This window comes from Lathamus discolor, chromosome 1, assembly GCF_037157495.1.
Source record: "Lathamus discolor isolate bLatDis1 chromosome 1, bLatDis1.hap1, whole genome shotgun sequence".
Classification (NCBI taxonomy): Eukaryota; Metazoa; Chordata; class Aves; order Psittaciformes; family Psittacidae; genus Lathamus; species Lathamus discolor.
Window position 1 is genome coordinate 28099725 of NC_088884.1, and position 18533 is coordinate 28118257.

The 18533-nt window shown below is 39.0% G+C and overlaps 1 protein-coding gene across 6 annotated transcripts in view; it reads right to left on the reverse strand.

Moving 5' to 3' along the window:
• The window catches only part of KIF21A (kinesin family member 21A), a 90627-nt gene that overhangs the window by 29440 nt on the left and 42654 nt on the right, over nucleotides 1–18533 (reverse strand). For 5 of the 6 annotated variants that reach the window (XM_065665685.1, XM_065665665.1, XM_065665713.1 and 2 more), the window contains exons 8-20: nucleotides 14089–14284; nucleotides 13118–13307; nucleotides 12346–12409; nucleotides 11353–11556; nucleotides 6192–6276; nucleotides 5967–6084; nucleotides 4605–4793; nucleotides 3526–3725; nucleotides 3029–3136; nucleotides 2464–2532; nucleotides 2134–2345; nucleotides 1329–1482; nucleotides 755–955 (exon numbers count right to left, since the gene is read on the reverse strand). In XM_065665685.1, coding sequence (XP_065521757.1) covers nucleotides 755–955; nucleotides 1329–1482; nucleotides 2134–2345; nucleotides 2464–2532; nucleotides 3029–3136; nucleotides 3526–3725; nucleotides 4605–4793; nucleotides 5967–6084; nucleotides 6192–6276; nucleotides 11353–11556; nucleotides 12346–12409; nucleotides 13118–13307; nucleotides 14089–14284 — 1990 coding nt within the window. Of the gene's footprint in view, nucleotides 1–754; nucleotides 956–1328; nucleotides 1483–2133; nucleotides 2346–2463; nucleotides 2533–3028; nucleotides 3137–3525; nucleotides 3726–4604; nucleotides 4794–5966; nucleotides 6085–6191; nucleotides 6277–7949; nucleotides 7989–11352; nucleotides 11557–12345; nucleotides 12410–13117; nucleotides 13308–14088; nucleotides 14285–18533 lie in introns of all 6 variants that reach the window. The other variant, XM_065665703.1, reaches the window with a different exon arrangement.

Genomic DNA, 18533 nt, shown 5'->3' on the forward strand with positions numbered 1-18533 from the left:
TATCATTATTATTATTGGTGGTAGCAGCAGTGATTTGTGTTATACCTTAGTTACTGGGCTGCTCTTATCTCAGTCCATGGGAGTTACATTCTTTCAGTTCTCCTCCCCATCCCTCCAGGAGCAGGGGGGAGGAAGGAGAGGGGAAGTGAGAGAGAGACTGCGTGGCTCTGAGTTACAGCTGGGCTTAAACCGTGACACCACATTTGGATTTCTTTGCTTTTGGTAATACTGAGATTTCTTTTTCAGTCATAATATAGACAATTACTATTCGAAAAGTCACCCCAAAACACTCAACAGAAAGCCACTGTTCCATAATCGAAAATATACTAAAATGCAAAATAAAGAATTCATATAAATTCTCACATAAAAAATATTTAGATGTATTTAAAGTATACAAAACATTACAAAGGAGTGGAAGCATATGAACAGACGCAGGAAGAGAATGCAAGCTGTTAGCCTCCAGCTCCAAGATTATATTCATTTCATGCCAGCAGAACAGAAAGCATCAGCTTCAACATGTAAATGGCTTTGCAAGCTTAACTTGAATTACACTATTAACACTAAAACTCAGATCTGGAAGTTCAGTTAAATAAAAATTCTTCATTTCAGACTTCACCCAAATCTTCACCAATTCTCACTTCTTGGGTCAATAATTATACAGCCAAAGCAAAATTAAATTCTAAATAAGAACATCTTCAAGGCTAACAGTTGTCTTTTCTCCATTTTATCATTTTTGCATTAATATTTGACCTACCTTTGCTTCCTCCATTTGCATAATGTTTGCTTGGCAGTCAGAAATGCTGTCATTAATGTAGTCTATATTCGCAGTTAGTGATTCCATCTCTTCATTTATGTTTTGGACATTTCTATCTGCTTCATTGCCACCCCCATCCTTGATGAGCTTCTCCCTCTTCTTTGAAAGCTTTTCTCTTCTTTTTGTAAGTTCTTCACGTTGCTGTTTTCCCCAAAGACATAATTTCATAGAAAAAGGAATTAGCGAACACTTAGAGTACTTAAGTGCCTTTTTTTTGTTTTCTTTTCCTTGTTATACTTAAACATATCATGATATCTACAGGAAGTTATGCAGGTGAATATATTAATACATTTGCACATGATCCCTTTGATGTGCTTTTTAATTCTTACTAAGCACAATAACTACATGGTCCAAATGTTTACTGGATTTGTTAAGAGCATATTCATTAACTGCAATGGATTCCAAGTCACTTTGCCTGTGCTCCCATCAAAGCAATTTATTTACAGCAAACATAAATGCACTGCTCTCTATCTACTATGTTGATACAGCCAACAGTGAATAGTAGATCACGCACCGTAAGTAACCTGTTCATATCTGCCTCCATATTGGAAATGGTCATCCTCTGCATAATGATATCAGTCACTCTGCGTTCAAGTAACTGCCACTTCATCCTGGCTGCCTTTGAGGAATAAACTCTGCTTGTCACTGCTTTTCGCTGATATTTCTTTCTGTGACAAATTCAAGAGAAACAGCTAAGCCTGAAATAGTTCAGTTACACATTTGACTGTAGAAATGATCAGGCCAGAACAGTTTTCATGGACAACTTAAGTTTCTTGCAGAACTTCTTGCAGCTTTTTACTGCACCAGAACAGATACCTACACCCAGCCCTGAACTCCACTGCACTCTAATATACTGCACTTGAAAAACAGGTATAAAACACTGGCATCTTGTATGATGCACCATGAAATCGAATGCTACCCAACAGTTTCCCCCTATTTAACAAGGAGATAGGCTTCAAAACACAGTGGTTAATATACTGGATTGTGTTTTCTGACAAATTTTTCTTTGTACTTAGGAACACTGCAGGATTGAACCACCACGGAGAGTTCTTTTTAAGAACAAATTAACTGCATCATGAAATTTTGGGGTTTCTTAACGTGATTTGTCCTTTAACGCCATTATATATTATTCCACACAGTCTTAAACCCACAAAACTCAAATTGCATTTGATAATGGTAAACTGCCCATTTTATGAGCATTACATGACAATAGTTTGAAAAATAACTAGTGCAATAAGTGTTATCATCACATTATCTTCTAGAAAGTGAATGTAATTTTCATTTCCCGTAAGAGAGTAGCAAACCATTTCAGCCCTTACCCTGTTCCATTTGTTGCAGTTACAGATAATGCTTGAACCCTTGCAACAGGAATTCTCATTTTCTGCTGCGCTGCTGTTCTTGAACCATCATGCTCAACTGATGAGCTAGAACTTGCTTCCTGCATAGGATGCTCAGGCAGACTCAGCTTTCGACTTACTTTTCCAGCCACTTTATCAGACAGAGGCCTTACTTGCCGACGAAGGGCTGTGACCTGAAATGGAGGGCAAAGACATCATTACCTCTCCCCAAAGCGGCATTCTAACTCACAGGAATACAGTACCAGTCTGGTTTCAAAGATGAATTATTAGGGCTTTTTTATACCACAATACCTCTTCAGTTTTGCGACGTAAGATAACTTCTTGATTTCTTTTCTGAGCTTCTAGAAGCTTGAGCTGATGCTGTGGAAAAATGCAAACAGAACATGATATTTTTTCTGCTGACACAAGGACTGTACTGCATAAGAAAGAGACCTTTACACACTAATAACAGTTTTCAAAACTGTCATGACATCAAGTGGTCAAGTCACAATTGTGTCTTGCTTTTTCTAGCACAGAATGAAAATGTTTCACTAGACCAAATCCCTATCAAAAAAGAATACTTGCATGTAAGCAAGGTGGTAACAATAGTTTTGTAAAGATTCACTAATAAAATAATACCAATATACATAATCGTAATCAATAAGCCTTCTATTTTCTCTTGTACTTGTCACCAGAAGGTAGGAACCAAATTATCATAGAAGTTAAACTGAATTAAATGTGCATTTTGACTGGTGAAAATACATGGGTACATGTCTGCCTTAGTGAGTGCATATACACATGGTGTGTGCCTGCAAGCAGATGATCATCATAATGATAGATGTTTATTCCAAATGAAAGTTCTTATCTGAAAAATCACCTCTCGTTTGCGTTGTTCCTTTTTAAGCTGTGCAATTTCTCTGTTTCTTCTAGACTCAGTCATTCTAGCTTTCTCCTGCTCTTCTTTCATTTGTTTCATCAAGCGAACCTGTAACGAGGTCATCATTTAGAAAAGCTTACACTCAGTACTGCTCCCTGCCCCACTCATATGGAGTTTCCTCTTCAAACTGCCATCTTCCAGTACATTACATGCTTTCAGCAATTTACTTCCTCCATCTCTGTCTTCTTCGCTCAGCGCTGAAGAACAGCTAAAAAGCAGTTCAAGCTTCTCTATGTTTGATACTGTAATTTCTGTTCATTAAACTTAAAAGCCACCCCTCTCCCACAGGCACAACCTAGTCTTCATACCTTTTCTATTTTCAGACTTTCAAGCAGCTGACAGTAAGAATGGTTACCTGGCAGATAAATGCACAAGGGATTTCAACCCATTTTTCAGTAAACTCTCATTGTACAACAATTCAATATACTGAACTATACCTTGGTTTTCTTCATCTCTGTCACTTCCTGCTGCAGTTTCTTCAGTTGCTTTTCATATTGAGACTGATTTTTAAGCAATCGTGCATGTTCCTTTTGTGCTGTCTGAAGTCTCTGCAGTTCTTTATTCATGGCTTGAAGTTTCTTTTCATATTCTGACTTGATTTTTTTTGCCTTTTCTTCTGAATAGGTCTCTACAGAACCTAGAGCAAAAAGGAATTCTTAATATGCCTTTGTTCCAGATATTTTCCTTTTGCCAGCTATAGCAGATCACTGCTTCCTCCGCTTTTAGCATTACCTGCAATATCTTTGAAAAACTTAATTTGCCTCTAGCTCCTGTCACCTGCACTGCTCCGTACTTTCCACCTTGTGTGTTCTTGGATAACAGATCAAGTGTTAACACTCTCCTGATTTCTTTGCACTAGACAACAAATACTTGAGCACCTGAAGATACAGATACATACATGCTTGTTCACACATATGTGCAAAAGATCGTAACAACAGTCCGAAGAGTCGCTAAGCCTAGTATACCTTTTCTGTCACTAATCAAAAAGGAAGAATAAAAGAACAACAAAAGTATATAAAGTATGATTATGAAGCATGCATAGTATATTTTTAAAAAGAAAGAAAAACCCAAACCACTTCCCCCAGGACTCTCCCAGACTTCAACTATTTGTGGCATAGGACTTCCTGACTCAAAGTTAGTTTTCCATCTCAATACTGTTACATATTCAAAAATGTTTGGTCAGTAAAACCTCTCTGAAAGGCCACTTATCCTAGTCCATATTATTATGCAAATTAAAAGAAAGGAGGGAAAGAAGAACAGGAAAGAACCTGAAAGTGCTTATTCAACCAAATCAAATACCTGCCAATAGCAGTATCTTTTAAAAAGAATAATCTCTCTCAATTCTTGTAGAAACTAGAATATGTAAAGTCTGATTCACTGGCATTGTGTGCACAAATCTATTTCTGTTTTCTGTAATTTCTTATCACATTTGAAAGAGGAAGCAATGTAAGTAGCAAAAATTCAACTTGTATCTCTTGACACAACACCTAAATTTAAACGGTCATGCATTTCTTACCCAAGTTTTGAAGAACCTGATCTCTTTCAAGCTGAGTGTCTCGAATTTTATGCTGTAGCATCATTAGTTTCTCTTCATACTGTTTCTTCAGTGTTTGCAACCTTCGCTGGCTGTTCTCTAGCTCATCTATCAGTTTCTGCTTAATGGCTATTTCACAGGTGATGTTTGCCAAGTCAGCTTGATAATTTTCTAAAATAAAAAAAAAAAAGTGATTAAACATTAAGCCTTTTGTTAAAATAACAGCAAAGATCACATATAGATACACCCTATGTTATGGTAATTTCCTGACATCTAAATTGCGCATAGGAGAATTCTACACAAAACACAATGCAACACACAAAACTTGTCTGCAAGTCATGGCAAAATCTTCTCCTTAAACCCTTTCCATCCCAGGACTAGGAACAAGGTAGGGAAAGGCATCTCTCATTGGATCACAGTTGCTAACTACTGCCAACATAATTACATATGTTGTAATTATTCACATTTAAATCTCCGCATCAGCAATCTGTCATTTCCTGTACAAAAGGCTGTGGGACTTCAGTCACACATCAGGGCTGCAGAATAACCCAGCAAGTTATAAAAGGAAAATTTAACTGCTGGCAGACTGCAAGGGCAGACTTTCTCTTCTTTAGCTCTTGGAAAGATACAGCCAAAATTCTGAGAAGGGCCACCTCAGTCATGGAGTGGAATGGTGAAGGGAATGAGAAAAGCAGGAGGAAAAATTAAGGACTAACCCATATGTTAAGTTTTTAAAACTTGAATTTCTTTAGCCACTTGGGCACTTTCTTGGCTTAAGATTATGTGCTCTAGAATAGAGAAGTCAGTTGAGGATTTTTTTCCAGGTTCTGCAACTCCTTCTAATGGTTTATGTGACTCTCAGACAAGAAGAATCAACAGACTTAGCTTGCCCATTTGGCCCAGCTCACATGAAAGAATTGCTGGTGATGCTGTCTCTGACTTCAGCAGTCCTAACTTGCATGCCACACAAAAATGAGAAAGGCTGATGGACTTTCAGTCTTTCAAAACTGAAGTCTACCCATTTCCAAATTAGCTGAATGGGAGCCACATAAAATTAATCTGGGACTTAAATCTTACACTTGTGGAATATTCTAACCAAGGAAGAAATATGTTATCAAACACCTGATGGCCTCTGGTTAATTTTAAAGCCATATCTCAAGGGAGACACTTGATCCTAAATGTCTATTACATGCTTTAGCACCATAGAAAACATATAATTCACTGGACATCCAATCCACACAGAATGATGGACAGTTGGTTGGCAACATTCTATCTTGCCTACCAAAACCCAAGGAATGACAGCCTGTATTGGTAAAATTCTACACAATATTACACTGACATCACCTTTTTCATCAGAGTCGGAATCTGATTCATCTGAGCTTTCAACAACTTCCATGTCATCTTCATCCTCATCATCTTCCTCTTCTTCATCCTCATGATCACTTACTTCCTGAATTTCCTCCTATAAAACATACAAAATAGAACAATGAAGCACACACACTTTTTCATCCCCTATAACCCTTGTAAATCTTTAGACAATGAACAAATAAACCAAAAACTTCTACTTACTGCTTCCAATTCATTATTCTCTCTTTCCAAAGTACCTTTCTCGTCTCTCTTCTCCTGCTCGTTATCTGTGTTATCCTCTTTAACACTAGCAGAAGAGGCATAGACAAAACATTCACAAAATGAAATGGCATGTGCTTCCCATCCCCCAAACCAGAGAGTTGAAGTTCCAAATAAAGATGAAAAGCGAAGTTTAGTTAGACAAAGGTTGGGCATAGGTAAAATGCAACTTCCAGACCCCCACAGATAATAAAACAATGCTTAATTACTGTTAAACTTAGCTTGCAAAATAATACTAATGACTGGTTCAGGGCACATTGCACAAGTGGGAGAACCAGAATACACATCTTCATATACTAGATACTAGTACTCATTTTGCATGAAGTTGCAGTATACCCAGGATAGCTTTTACAAATCAAAAAACAAAACCAGAGTGTGCAGGTACAGGATGTGTTACAGGTATTACTACACTCTCACAGAGCCTATTGTGCTTACAGTCATTTGAAAGTTTATGTATGAACATTAAACATCATACAGTTATCTACTTTGATATCGATGACATGCTCAAAATAGGTATTGCTACAACAAAGACAGTTGAGAAATACTGAATTTTTGCAGTAAGACTGTCTCAAAGAAATTTTCCCTACAGTTAAGTTTACATTTTAGTCTATTTCCATGGCGGGCATTTTTCAGAGTATGGTTCTAAACCTAAAGTCAAATATCTGCATATTCTTTCTACTCTTGGCAACTTGAACTGTAGTGATGGCTTGCACAAACTACACCAGGGTTCTTTTTTTGTTTTGTTTTAAAGGTTTGGTGCATTACCCATTAGGATGAGTTTTGAGGTTTTAAATGCACATCTGAGACATCACAATTCAAATTCAAAAATCAATAGCACTCTGTAAATTGTTACAGACCAAATGTCAGTCCCTCTAGTGCTACATGCACAAACCCAAAGTCATCCCCAAGAGATGGGAAATTATGATAGGACGGGGCTAGACACCACAAGGGTAATAACGAAAAATTGTGGTTAGGACTGCATAATGTGGCATGCAGGGAACACTAAGCCAAACAATCTCATTTCCACGAATTCTCAACAGCCGTTCCAGGCAGAATTGTACTGCTTAATTTATGTGCTATTGATCTGTGGATTCACATCATCTGCATGAATTCAGTGGGGATTTTTTGGATCAGAGTAGACAGCTGAAAAATAAGAGAACCTGATTTCCCTTTTTAGAGACCTCAACTGCTCTATGACCAACTACTTTATGTACTGTTTTGTCTGAAACTGAACAGAAGGAACGGTTAAGGCTTCAGTCACATTATTGCCAAAATAAAAGCAGCAAACTTAACTGAGGTGTGAAGGTCCAAGACCTTCTTGAGCTCACAAACCAACATCACTATTGTCATATGCTGCCTGCTATGTATCTCATACAATATAAGCTCTTGCACGTTCCTCCCACCTTTCATTCCATATAGCCCATGCAAGAAAGGAATCTACTTTATTATATATCAACTCCCAAAGGCATCACCTCCCCACAAAACACTTGCTCAACACTGTGAAATCCCAGAGTCAACCTCAACTCCACAACAGAGGTTTCTTCCAGATAACACACTTGTTGCAAGTCAGAACAGGAAAGAATTATGAAAAGCCAAATGAACTACTCTTGAAGTATTCATGAATCTGCCCAACTTCTATTCATGTATGACAACCAGTTAATTGAAATGACAGGTAATTAAAAACCTGGGAAATATTCCAACCTTCTTTCTTCTTGACTGCTTTCCTCAAGTTTCTGTAGCCTTCAAAAGCACGAGGTACAGTATTGGAAGGCCAAGCCAATGAAGGACAAACCAGACAGTGAAAAGCAAAAGTGATAAGAAGGTAAAAAAATGATACATGAGCTTGTGGAGTTTAAAATGAAATTTTAAAAGAGACAACAAGTAGTAAAAAGGCAATACATTTTGCACAGTTGGAAAGTAAATAGAAAACAAAGAAGAAGCATTTGTAGGATAACTAATCTTTCACTGTCAACAGCTGTAAATTCAAGTTACACTAACAGAAGTTTTAGATAGAGATAATATGTTTCACTTTAAGAATTATTATTAATATGTGTTCAAAAAAATCTCTTGATTCTGAAAAATAGCTTATTCCTCTTTTGCCACTTCAAATTGGCAGGTAAAATTGCAAGAAGTACTGCTGCTGAATCAAAGTTATATATCCTTGGGAACATATATCAGAAAAAAAAACAAGCCCTAGGTTTATATATGCAGATAACATTGTAATTTAAAATAGTAATGAGAGCATTAATATTAATATTCTAAATCATATATTCTGAATATAATTCATATAAAAATCTTCAAGCTGCATTTATTTTCTTGGTTTGGGGTTTTGTTGGTTTTTTAATAAAAAGCAGAAAACTGCAGTTTATTTTTTCCTGAGGTTCAAAAAGTACATGCCAATGATGCTTGCTACTTTTTAATAAATTAACAGATAATATGCATTGGAAGCAGTGAGATGGAAAAAGTGTTAGTATTTCTGCTTGTACTTTTTCCTCTTGAGCAAATGTGGATGTATAGAAATGTCTGCATGACTTATGTAAGCGTAGAGATGGTTTAAATTTCAGCAACTACTGAAATTCCTCATGCTCCCATTATGAACAAGTTTTGGGCAAGAGCTTTTGCTGCCCTTTCACCTCACCTGCCTGCCATCACTTCAGTATCGGCTCGGAGCTAATATGCTGAACGCTGTGTAACTTTATCACTAATTTAGTTTAATAAAGGTTAGGGGAATCAAAAGACAGCAGTCAAAAAAAGTTACCAGGTATGTAATGCTGTCTAATGACTGAAAGGAATGTAAGAGGTTGGCTTTGGGACTTCTGATGACTAGGTCACTCTTTGGGACACTCCAATCAAGCACGTCAGTATTTCAGTAGCCAAAACATTAATGATGTATAAACTGCTTCTGATAAATTTTGAGAGATGCTTGTTCAAGGCTACACGTATATAGCAGTACATACCTGCTGCTCATACAGAAACTGGCTCTTAGATCTTCAAGCTAGCTCACAACAGTTTAGATAAGTTGCACATATCTAGAATTATGCACCTTTTATAGTACAGACCCATAACCGGGAAACAAAGAGACCAAGAAAGGTAGCAGATAGGGCAGAACTAGTAACTAGGGTTATCAATCCCATTTTAATAGGAAAATACTAGTTAAACAACTTCAAAAGAACAGGAAGTCTAAAAAAAAAAAAAACAAAACAAAAACAAAAACAAAGAAACCACAAAGTAAAAGCAGCTAAATGCCGGTAGAAGACAGAAGCAGAGCAAAGAATCCCTACCAAACTGCGGGATAAATGGTCCCTTTGCAGTGTATCAGTATACCCATTACTAATCCCTGAAATTTCAATACAATAAAAATTCACAGTGATATATCCTGAACACAGACTTTGCACTTCATTAATTAGAAGCATTCTGTAGGTATGAACTAAGGCAACCTATTTGCATAATCCCTCAAATCCTAACATTTTTTAGCTTCTAAGGATCTTTTTCTCCTAACATATGCACCTCAAATATGTATTTATTACAAAGCAGTCTGAAGATGGGCTGGTAGATAGATTCGAACTTTATCAGCACTTTGAAGAGTGTGATCCCATTCTATAGAACACAAGACCCGCAAAAGGTCTTTTTCAACTTAATTTTTCCTATGGTTCTCCTATTCTTTAACACTAGGATAGAAAGCTGATCTCAAAAATAGTTTATGGTAAGTAATCCCTACTTCTGGATCAGACCACTTTGCTATCCCATTCACAAGATTATTGTCCTGGTATGACCAAGTGTGACTGGACATTGAAGCTTCCTTCAGAAAAGAAAGAAAACAAACCAAAACCACCACCACCACACCCTAGAATAAACCCCCATGTGTTTTACGACCGTATGCAGGGTAAAACTACTATCTGCTCTTTTCCAAGTGATCACCTCCAACAACAAGAGATATTACTCAACATACATAGTAAACTTTATCTTGTTTACTGGTCAAAATCCTGTCTTCCACCTAATACTCAGACCCCAACCTAACAACTGTCTAAGCATGTGTTTAAATGCATGTTCAATTCTAGAATTTGTTGAAACATACAAAATCAAATCTCTTCATTCATGCATTTACAGTTACAGAATATATTGAAGTGTTTCAGCTGAAGAAAGGCCAGAACATTCTGCTGATTTCAGTTAATACTTCTATCCTTCCCCTCAAGTTACTAGAGACACGAGACACAAAATTCTACCAAAATCCCCATAAGAGTTTCCTGAAAAATTATATGCAAAGGAAGAATTGGTTTGTTCTTAAAAGGAGTTCTTAAAATGTTCTCTACAAGTATCAGACATTCATGCCATGAATGGATTTATATAGGACCTCAAATTACTAACTCAAATCTACTCTGTACTTCAACTATATTCTAGACTTACACTGTTTAAGTTTTACTCTTAACTTGAAGTCTGAAGGGTCATTAGTAGAAAGATGAATGGATTAGAAGTGCGGAAAATCTCAAAGAAAAGGGTAAGATCTCTAATGGAATCAAAGTCTGAGAGTTCACAAACAGATCCTTGCTGTACTAACTGCTGTCTGAACAGGCATTTACACCAATGTCGATGAGCATTTTAGTGGATGAGTAGCTGGATGGCAAAGACCAGCAAAGCATGATGTTGCAGAGGATTAGAAAACCTCAAACTAAAGACATTCATAAAAGAAGGAAATGAAGAAAAGAAGCAGTTCCAAGAGCTACCAAAGAACTCCCAGCTATTCAGAATATCTTTTCTTCAGAAAGCTGTTTCAGTTTTGACATATGGCAGAAAAAAAATTATATTCTGGGTTTTTTTTTTTTTTTTAACTTCTGTTGAATTTCAGGCATGTTTTTTTTTAAAAATTAAGAATATCAAAATCAATGGAGAGCACCTGTGCTTTTACCACTGTGCGTCAGAAAAACTGATTACAGAGACATCCTTCTACAAATACTGCATATTTCCCTGGAAGAAAAGATGCAAAAGAAAAACACCTCTAACTTCAATGCACAAAAGGGTTTGAAGGAACAGCAATTTAGGATCCAAACCCACACAGCAACAACTACTAATAAAGAGAAAACAAATAGCATCATAACTCATACACCACCTCTTTTTCTTTTTCCTTTCTTTTTTTTTCAGCTTTTCTAGATCTTTCTTGGCTATATCTAGAATTTCCATTGTCTCTTTCTCGGAAGAAAGCATAGAAGCAGAAAATGCTGATGGGCCACCAAAGTACGTGGATCTTGTTGAAGCTCTTGACAAGTTGCGTCGAAGATTTTCATTCACTGCTTCGCTTTCTAATAATTTTGCTCTTAACAAAAGAAGAAAAAAAGAATTGTAGACCATGATTCACAAGTATTGCTAATGCATAAGATGCACACTCTTTAGCATGTCTAACTGCAATGCATTACCTTCAGTTTAAAAATACTGCAAAACAAGGTAAAGTCTCACAAAATACAAGTGTAGTAAATCCCTTGAGAGCATTTTACACAGTGCATTATATATGTAAAATATACATAACTAGACAGAATACATATATGTGTATGTGTTTATGCAGACATTTACATGTACAGCTATATATCTGCATGCGCTACATATCTATACACATTACATGAAAGCGACACAAAAGCTCTAATTGGGAATATGCCACTTTTTTTTTTTTTTTTGCATAATACACCTCCAAGAAATACAGAAATAAAAATATCTAAAATATTTAATACTTTGGCTTAGAAAGAAAGCAGATGTGGTGTTGTTTTTTCTAACATTAATTCATAACAAGTAATTTCTCAGCACTATCATTTATACAGGAGGTTATGAAGTCATAACAATCATTCCAAGTTTTGCTGCCCTCTGTGCAGCAATATCAAGTCATTGTCGCTATTTAGGCAACATCTTATTTTTATTTCCACTGACAGTTTCATTTTTAATGTTTTAATTATTTTGCGGCCAAGAACAACACCAGATGGTTTTAGAAGCTGAAGGACCACTGTCCTAAAGTAATCCCCACACAGGAAAATAGCTATTTTGGTGCAGCATTTGTTTGCTTGTTTTGGGGTTTTTCTGTTAATAAAAACTGTTCAAATACACGTTATGCAAATACCTGAGATCTTCAATTTCCTTGATATAATTATGAATCATGTTGCCAATTTCTTCATTTCCTTCTCCTTTGAAGGACAGACAGAAAGGGGAATTGGGGTAAGAGAAAGACTGAGAAAGAACAGTAACCATATAAACATCTGAATACAGCTACTCGGCACAAGGTACCAGCAAATAGAAACAGTCATGTGCACTACACGTTTAGATTTACCTGATTTGTTAAAGATATTTCTCCTTAAACTGTATTGGGTTTTTTTCCTTTGTCTCTTATGATCAGGATTATTATAAGTAACTGTTTCTACTTGTTTTCCATATTAGCACCTTTTAACAATGCATGGACATAAAGCAAAAGTAACCTAACAAACAATGCATAAGAAGAACAATGCAGTCATGCTAAGTCAACGGGTTGATTATTCTATGAGGTGAAAAGCAAGCCAGCATTCACCTATCTGTGTCCTGCTCCTCACTCAAAGCAAATTATTTAATTCCGTGTATAGCTAAGCATGTAAATAATTCCTGACCAAATGTGTTATTTCACATTTCATGTTGCTCATAGTCTTAAATGTCTAATCAGGCTACCAAAACATTTCTGCTAATAGAAGTCTCCAGAAACAGAAGAAAGAATCAGATGGGAACTCATCTGTGCCAAAGCAGATCCTTCATTGCAGTTACGAAGGCATCACCTCATTCTAAGGGACCCATACAGCAAGAACGTACAAGCAATTTAAGTTCATGAACTTATGAAGCAGTTTATACACAATGCACCCACAGCATACCTGCTCTGGCTAGGACTTGGTTGGCCTGATCACTCATAAGTTGTGTTATTCTGGCTCTCAGTGCATCAATAGTCTCTTGCATTGCTTTAATTCTAACACGCAGGTTGTTGTTTTCCGTTTGCAGCATTGCATTTTCATGAAACATGTCATTGATGCTTTCAACACCATCTTCATCTATAATCCTTTTACCCTTAAGTAAATATATTTTATTATTAATAAAAGCTGACCTACACACAAACAATTTTTATCTTAACAAAGGCTATCAACAGATTACTTGAAATTACAAACAGAGACTCATAGCAAAAGATAAGTTTCTCTCAAAAAGTTTACAACAATGAATATATGGATAGTTTCCAAGACACTGATGTTTGGCCAACACATTACCTTTTGGATCCTGTCTTAGTCTGAAATACAAGTTCTCGAGGGCATTAAGAAATGATATGTCAATTCTTAATCAAATCAGAATACAGATAGCAAAGGAGGAGGACACTGTTTCATAACCACAGTTATTGCTGAGAACATTATTTGTTTAAAATTGCAGGAGATAGTATGAGTATCCACCTTATAATTTAACATGTATTTTTAAAATACAACTTGTTTTAGCTGTCTAGTAAGTTTTTAAAAGCAGTAACTGGACACATTTCATTTATGCAACATCTAAACTGGTCAATTGTGCTTTGGAAGTGACTATTTCTCATTAATGTACACAAGCTCAATTTTTGCCTTTCAAAGGGTAACGAACATGCAGCATTTGTTGACATCACTGGCATTCACTGGTCTACCTTTCCTTTGGGAATGCAGTCTAAATTTTCTAAAAACATCTGGTGATCAAAGGAATTCAAAATTTTTGGTCAAGTTCGGGTTGCTATTCAAATTTTTTTAATGTATGAAGTAGAAGTAGCCAAAAGAAAAATAAGCCGTAGAGCTATAAGCATTTTAAAGCAGGAGAAATCCTAATAGGATAAACTTACTGTTTTGTATTCCATGAGTTCCATCTGTAGCCGTGTAATCTCACTGCGCAAAGCATTTATTTGTTGACTAGCTCTATCTTGATTAACCATCACCTTGTTCTTGATGTTCCGTGCCCGATTGGCATACTTTAATGTGTTCAAGGTTTCCATGAAATCTCGATCTGAAGGGCTCACACATGCTATCATCAGTGTTTGACTGTAACAATAGAAGCATAGGTCAGCATTACCCATCAGGACCCTATAGACCCCATCAGACCTAGTTGTCTATAGACAACTAGGAACAGCCTCACACTCGCAGGCCCTTGTCATCATGGGGGACTTCAACCACCCTGATATCTGTTGGAGGATGGTACAGCCCAGCTCAAGCAATCCAGGAGGTTCCTCGATTGTGTGGAAGACAACTTCCTTCTGCAAGTAATAGAGGAGCTGACAAGGAGAGGTGCCATGCTTGACCTTGTGCTCACCAACAGGGAAGGGCTCATTGGATATGTGATGCTCCAGGGCAGCCTTGGTTGTCGTGATCATGAGATAATCGAATTCAGGATCCTCAGGGCAGTGAGAAGAGCGTGCAGCAAGCTCACTGCCCTGGACTTCAAAAGAGCAGACTTTGGCCTCTTCAGGAACCTGCTTAGTAAGGCTCCATGGGATATAGCCCTGGAGGGCAGGGGGGCCCAAGACTATGGGTTGATATTCAAGGAACACCTAGTGCAAGCTCAGGAGTGTTGCGTCCCAACCAGAAGGAGTGCAGCAGGAGGGCCAGGAGACCTCCTTGGATGGATAAGGAGCTGCTGAGGAAACTTCGAGGGAAAAAAAGAGGCTTATAAAAGGTGGAAGCAAGGACAGGCGGCCTGGGTAGAGTACAGGGATGTTGTCCGAGAAGCCAGGGACCACGTTAAGAAAGCTAAAGCCCAGTTAGAATTAAACTTGGCTAGGGATGTGAAAGAAGGAAGGGATTCTACAGGTACGTAGCAAATAAAAGACAGAATAAGGACAACACATGCCCCCTCTGGAAGCTATCAGAAATGGCTGCCCCGGATTTGGAGAAGGCTGAGGTTCTCGGTGACTTCTTTGCTTCGGTCTTCACTGGCAAAGGCTCTGACTGCACCACCCAAGTCTTGGAAGGTAAACACAGGGACTGTGAGAATGAAGACCCCAGGCCCACTGTAGGAGAAGATCTGGTTCGAGACCATCTTGAGAACCTGAACGCGCATAAGTCCATGGGACCTGATGAAATCCATCTGCGGGTCCTGAAGGAGCTGGCTAATGAAGTTGCTAAGCCAATGCCCATCATACCTGAAAGATCATGGCAGTCAGGTGAAGTTCCCGACAACTGGAAAAAGAGAAATATAACCCCCATTTTCAAGAAGGGGAAAATGGAAGACCCGGGGAATTACAGAGCAGTCAGTCTCACCTCTGTGTCTGGCAAAACCTTGGAGCACATTCTCCTGGAAGGCATGCTAAGGCACATGAAGAACAACAAGGTGCTTGGTGACAGCCAGCATGGCTTCACTAAGGGGAAATCCTGCCTGACCAATTTGATGACCTTCTATGATGTGGCTACAGAACTGATGGACAGGGGTAGAGCAGTTGATGTCATCTACCTGGCCTTGTGCAAAGCGTTCGACACTGTCCCACACCACATCCTTGTCTCCAAATTAAAGAGATATCAATTTGATGGATGGACCACTCGGTGGATAAAGAACTGGCTGGATGGCCGCACACAAAGAGTTGTGGTCAATGGCTCAATGTCCAGCTGGAGACGAGTAATGAGTGGTGTCCCTCAGGAATCAGTGTTGGGACCGGTCTTGTTCAACATCTTTGTCAGTGACACGGAGAGTGGGATTGAGCGCGCCCTCAGCAAGTTTGCCAATGACACCAAGCTGTGTGGTCTGGTTGATACATGGAAGGGAAGGAATGCCAGGCAGAGGGACCTTGACACGCTTGTGAGGTGGGCTGGTGCCAACCTTTCAAAGTTTAACCACAAGTGCAAGGTCCTACACCTGGGTCGGAGCAATCCCAGGCACAGCTACAGGTTGGGCAGAGAAGAGATTCAGAGCAGCCCTGCGGAGAAGGACTTGGGGGTGCTGGCCGATGAGAAAATGAACATGAGCCGGCTGCAGTGTGCGCTCGCAGCCCAGAAAGCCAACCGTATCGTGGGCTGCATCAAAAGGAGCGTGACCAGCAGGTCGAAGGAGGTGATCCTGCCCCTCCACTCTGCTCTTGTGAGACCTCACCTGGAGTATTGTGTGCAGTTCTGGTGTCCTCAACATAAAAAGGACATGGAACTGCTGGAACAAGTCCAGAGGGGGGCCATGAGGGTGATCAGGGGATGTGGGGAGTGAAGGCGGAAGATTTGCATGAAAAACAGTTTGTGAATGAGCTCTGAAGCCTTGGTGCTTGACAAGCCCTGGGGTGATGAGTTGGGGGTTGAAAGACAGGGAAAGTCAAAGAGCAAACCTCGGGAGGATGGGCCAGTATGCAGTTGTGGCGGAAATCTCAGCTGGAGGCCAGAGGATGTGGGGGTTGTGAGAGGGTCTGCAGCACTGTGATTGGACTATTTACCTGGTGGTTTTTACAGGGGCCAATGAGATTGAAAGCGGCATGTTTGTGCAGGTTGGGAAAGTACCGAACAGGGGGATAAAAAGGGCTTGATTGTAATAAAGTTGGATTTGAGTTTCCTCATCAACTTGAGTCCGTGTGGTGAAACGCCACAAGGATACGGGAGCACCTCCCAGGCTGAGCAAGTTGGGGCTGTTCATCCTGGAGAAGAGAAGGCTGCGTGGAAACCTAATAGCAGCCTTCTAGTACCTGAAGGGGGCCTACATGGATGCTGGGCAGGGACTCTTCATTAGGGACTGTAGTGACAGGACAAGGGGTAACAGGTTAAAACTTAAACAGGGGAAGTTTAGATTGGATATAAGGAAGAATCTTTATTGTAAGGGTGGTGAGGCACTGGAACGGGTTGCCCAGGGAAGCTGTGAATGCTTCATCCCTGGTGGTGTTCAAGGCCAGGTTGGACAGAGCCTTGGGTGCCATGGTTTATCATGAGGTGTCCCTGCCCATGGCAGGAGGGTTAGAACTAGATGATCTTAAGGTTCTTTTCAACCCTAACTATTCTATGATTCTATGATCAGGATCAAAAGGACTAGAGATAGGCTAACAGACCTTCAGGCAGAAGGTGAAACAAGGATAGCGACTTCATAATATTTCTGAAAATATTCCTCAGTCTAGCTCATAGGAGAAGACTGTTAACCTCAGCGTTCAGCACTGTTACCATCTTGTACCACCTTAGCCTAGGAAATGCTAGATCATTAGTTATTCTATATGTAAAATTGTAAATGCAATTAATTGGTGTTTCTGTAAATGTTTTTCAAATTATACTCAGTTTACCTCATCATACATCAACTCAGATTTAGCATTATCAACCTGAAGTCCTAAATAGTTATGTGGACCATGCAGTAGTCAGGGCTGCTTACTCTAATTCCTGAGGTGCCTACCTACATAATCTGAAAGCTGCCTAAATGCTCATCTTTGCTGTCCATGCACGTGCAAACTGCCTCAGCTATCTACTGTCTCTCTCAGGTTCTACTGAGGTCCAAACTGTCTGAATCCCACACTGCAAATTATCTCCTATTTCCAACAGAAATGCAAAAGCTAGTGCTTATCCTTAGAAAATCTGGATAAAACTGTATTTATTCACATTTCATAACACCACAGCTTAGAGCACTTCCACAAAAAGCCACAGGACCTGAGCTCTAGGCCCAAGAGGGCTATGAACAACTGTCTTGTCTTCAGGTTTCTACAACACCCTATAATCATCCCATCATGGGATATGCAGGGTGAGAACATGCTCCAAATGAAAGATCAGCAAGAACCAGTGTCATGAAAGCAGAAGAAGGCAAAAGAGTTCTCATTCCAACAAAGTGGTTTCATCATTTAACAGGCAGACGGAGGAACTGGGGGCTCTCCCCTCACTCCCTAGAGCACACTCATTCCACATCAGATAAGAACAGCCTAGAGGAGTCAGAACCAGAGTTTCAGCTGTAGATCATACTCTGAATGTGCCTACATGGCCTAAATTCTCAGCAGGCAGGGGAAAACATCTACATCTGATGGACTGAGTACTCTTCTCCAGGCTTCAGAGGAATCTGCTTCTTTGTTTTATGTTACGGTTTAGACCGTTGCTGGAGGAAGAGTGCACTGTCTCCAGGGCAATGGGGCAGACTGGATTCTGATCCTCACTTTTTTTCAGTTTCAGACTGAGGCAAACAAATTAATCCCTGCAACCCTTTTGTGAGGCAAACAATTATCTTCACCATGCACATTGGAAACTAAACTGCAAAGAGTAATTAGCCTGAGGATACAAGGAAGATTCAGTTTCAGCATGTCTTCCTCAGAACTCCAGCATACTTGCATCATTTCTGCAGAGTTTAGTACCAAGATAA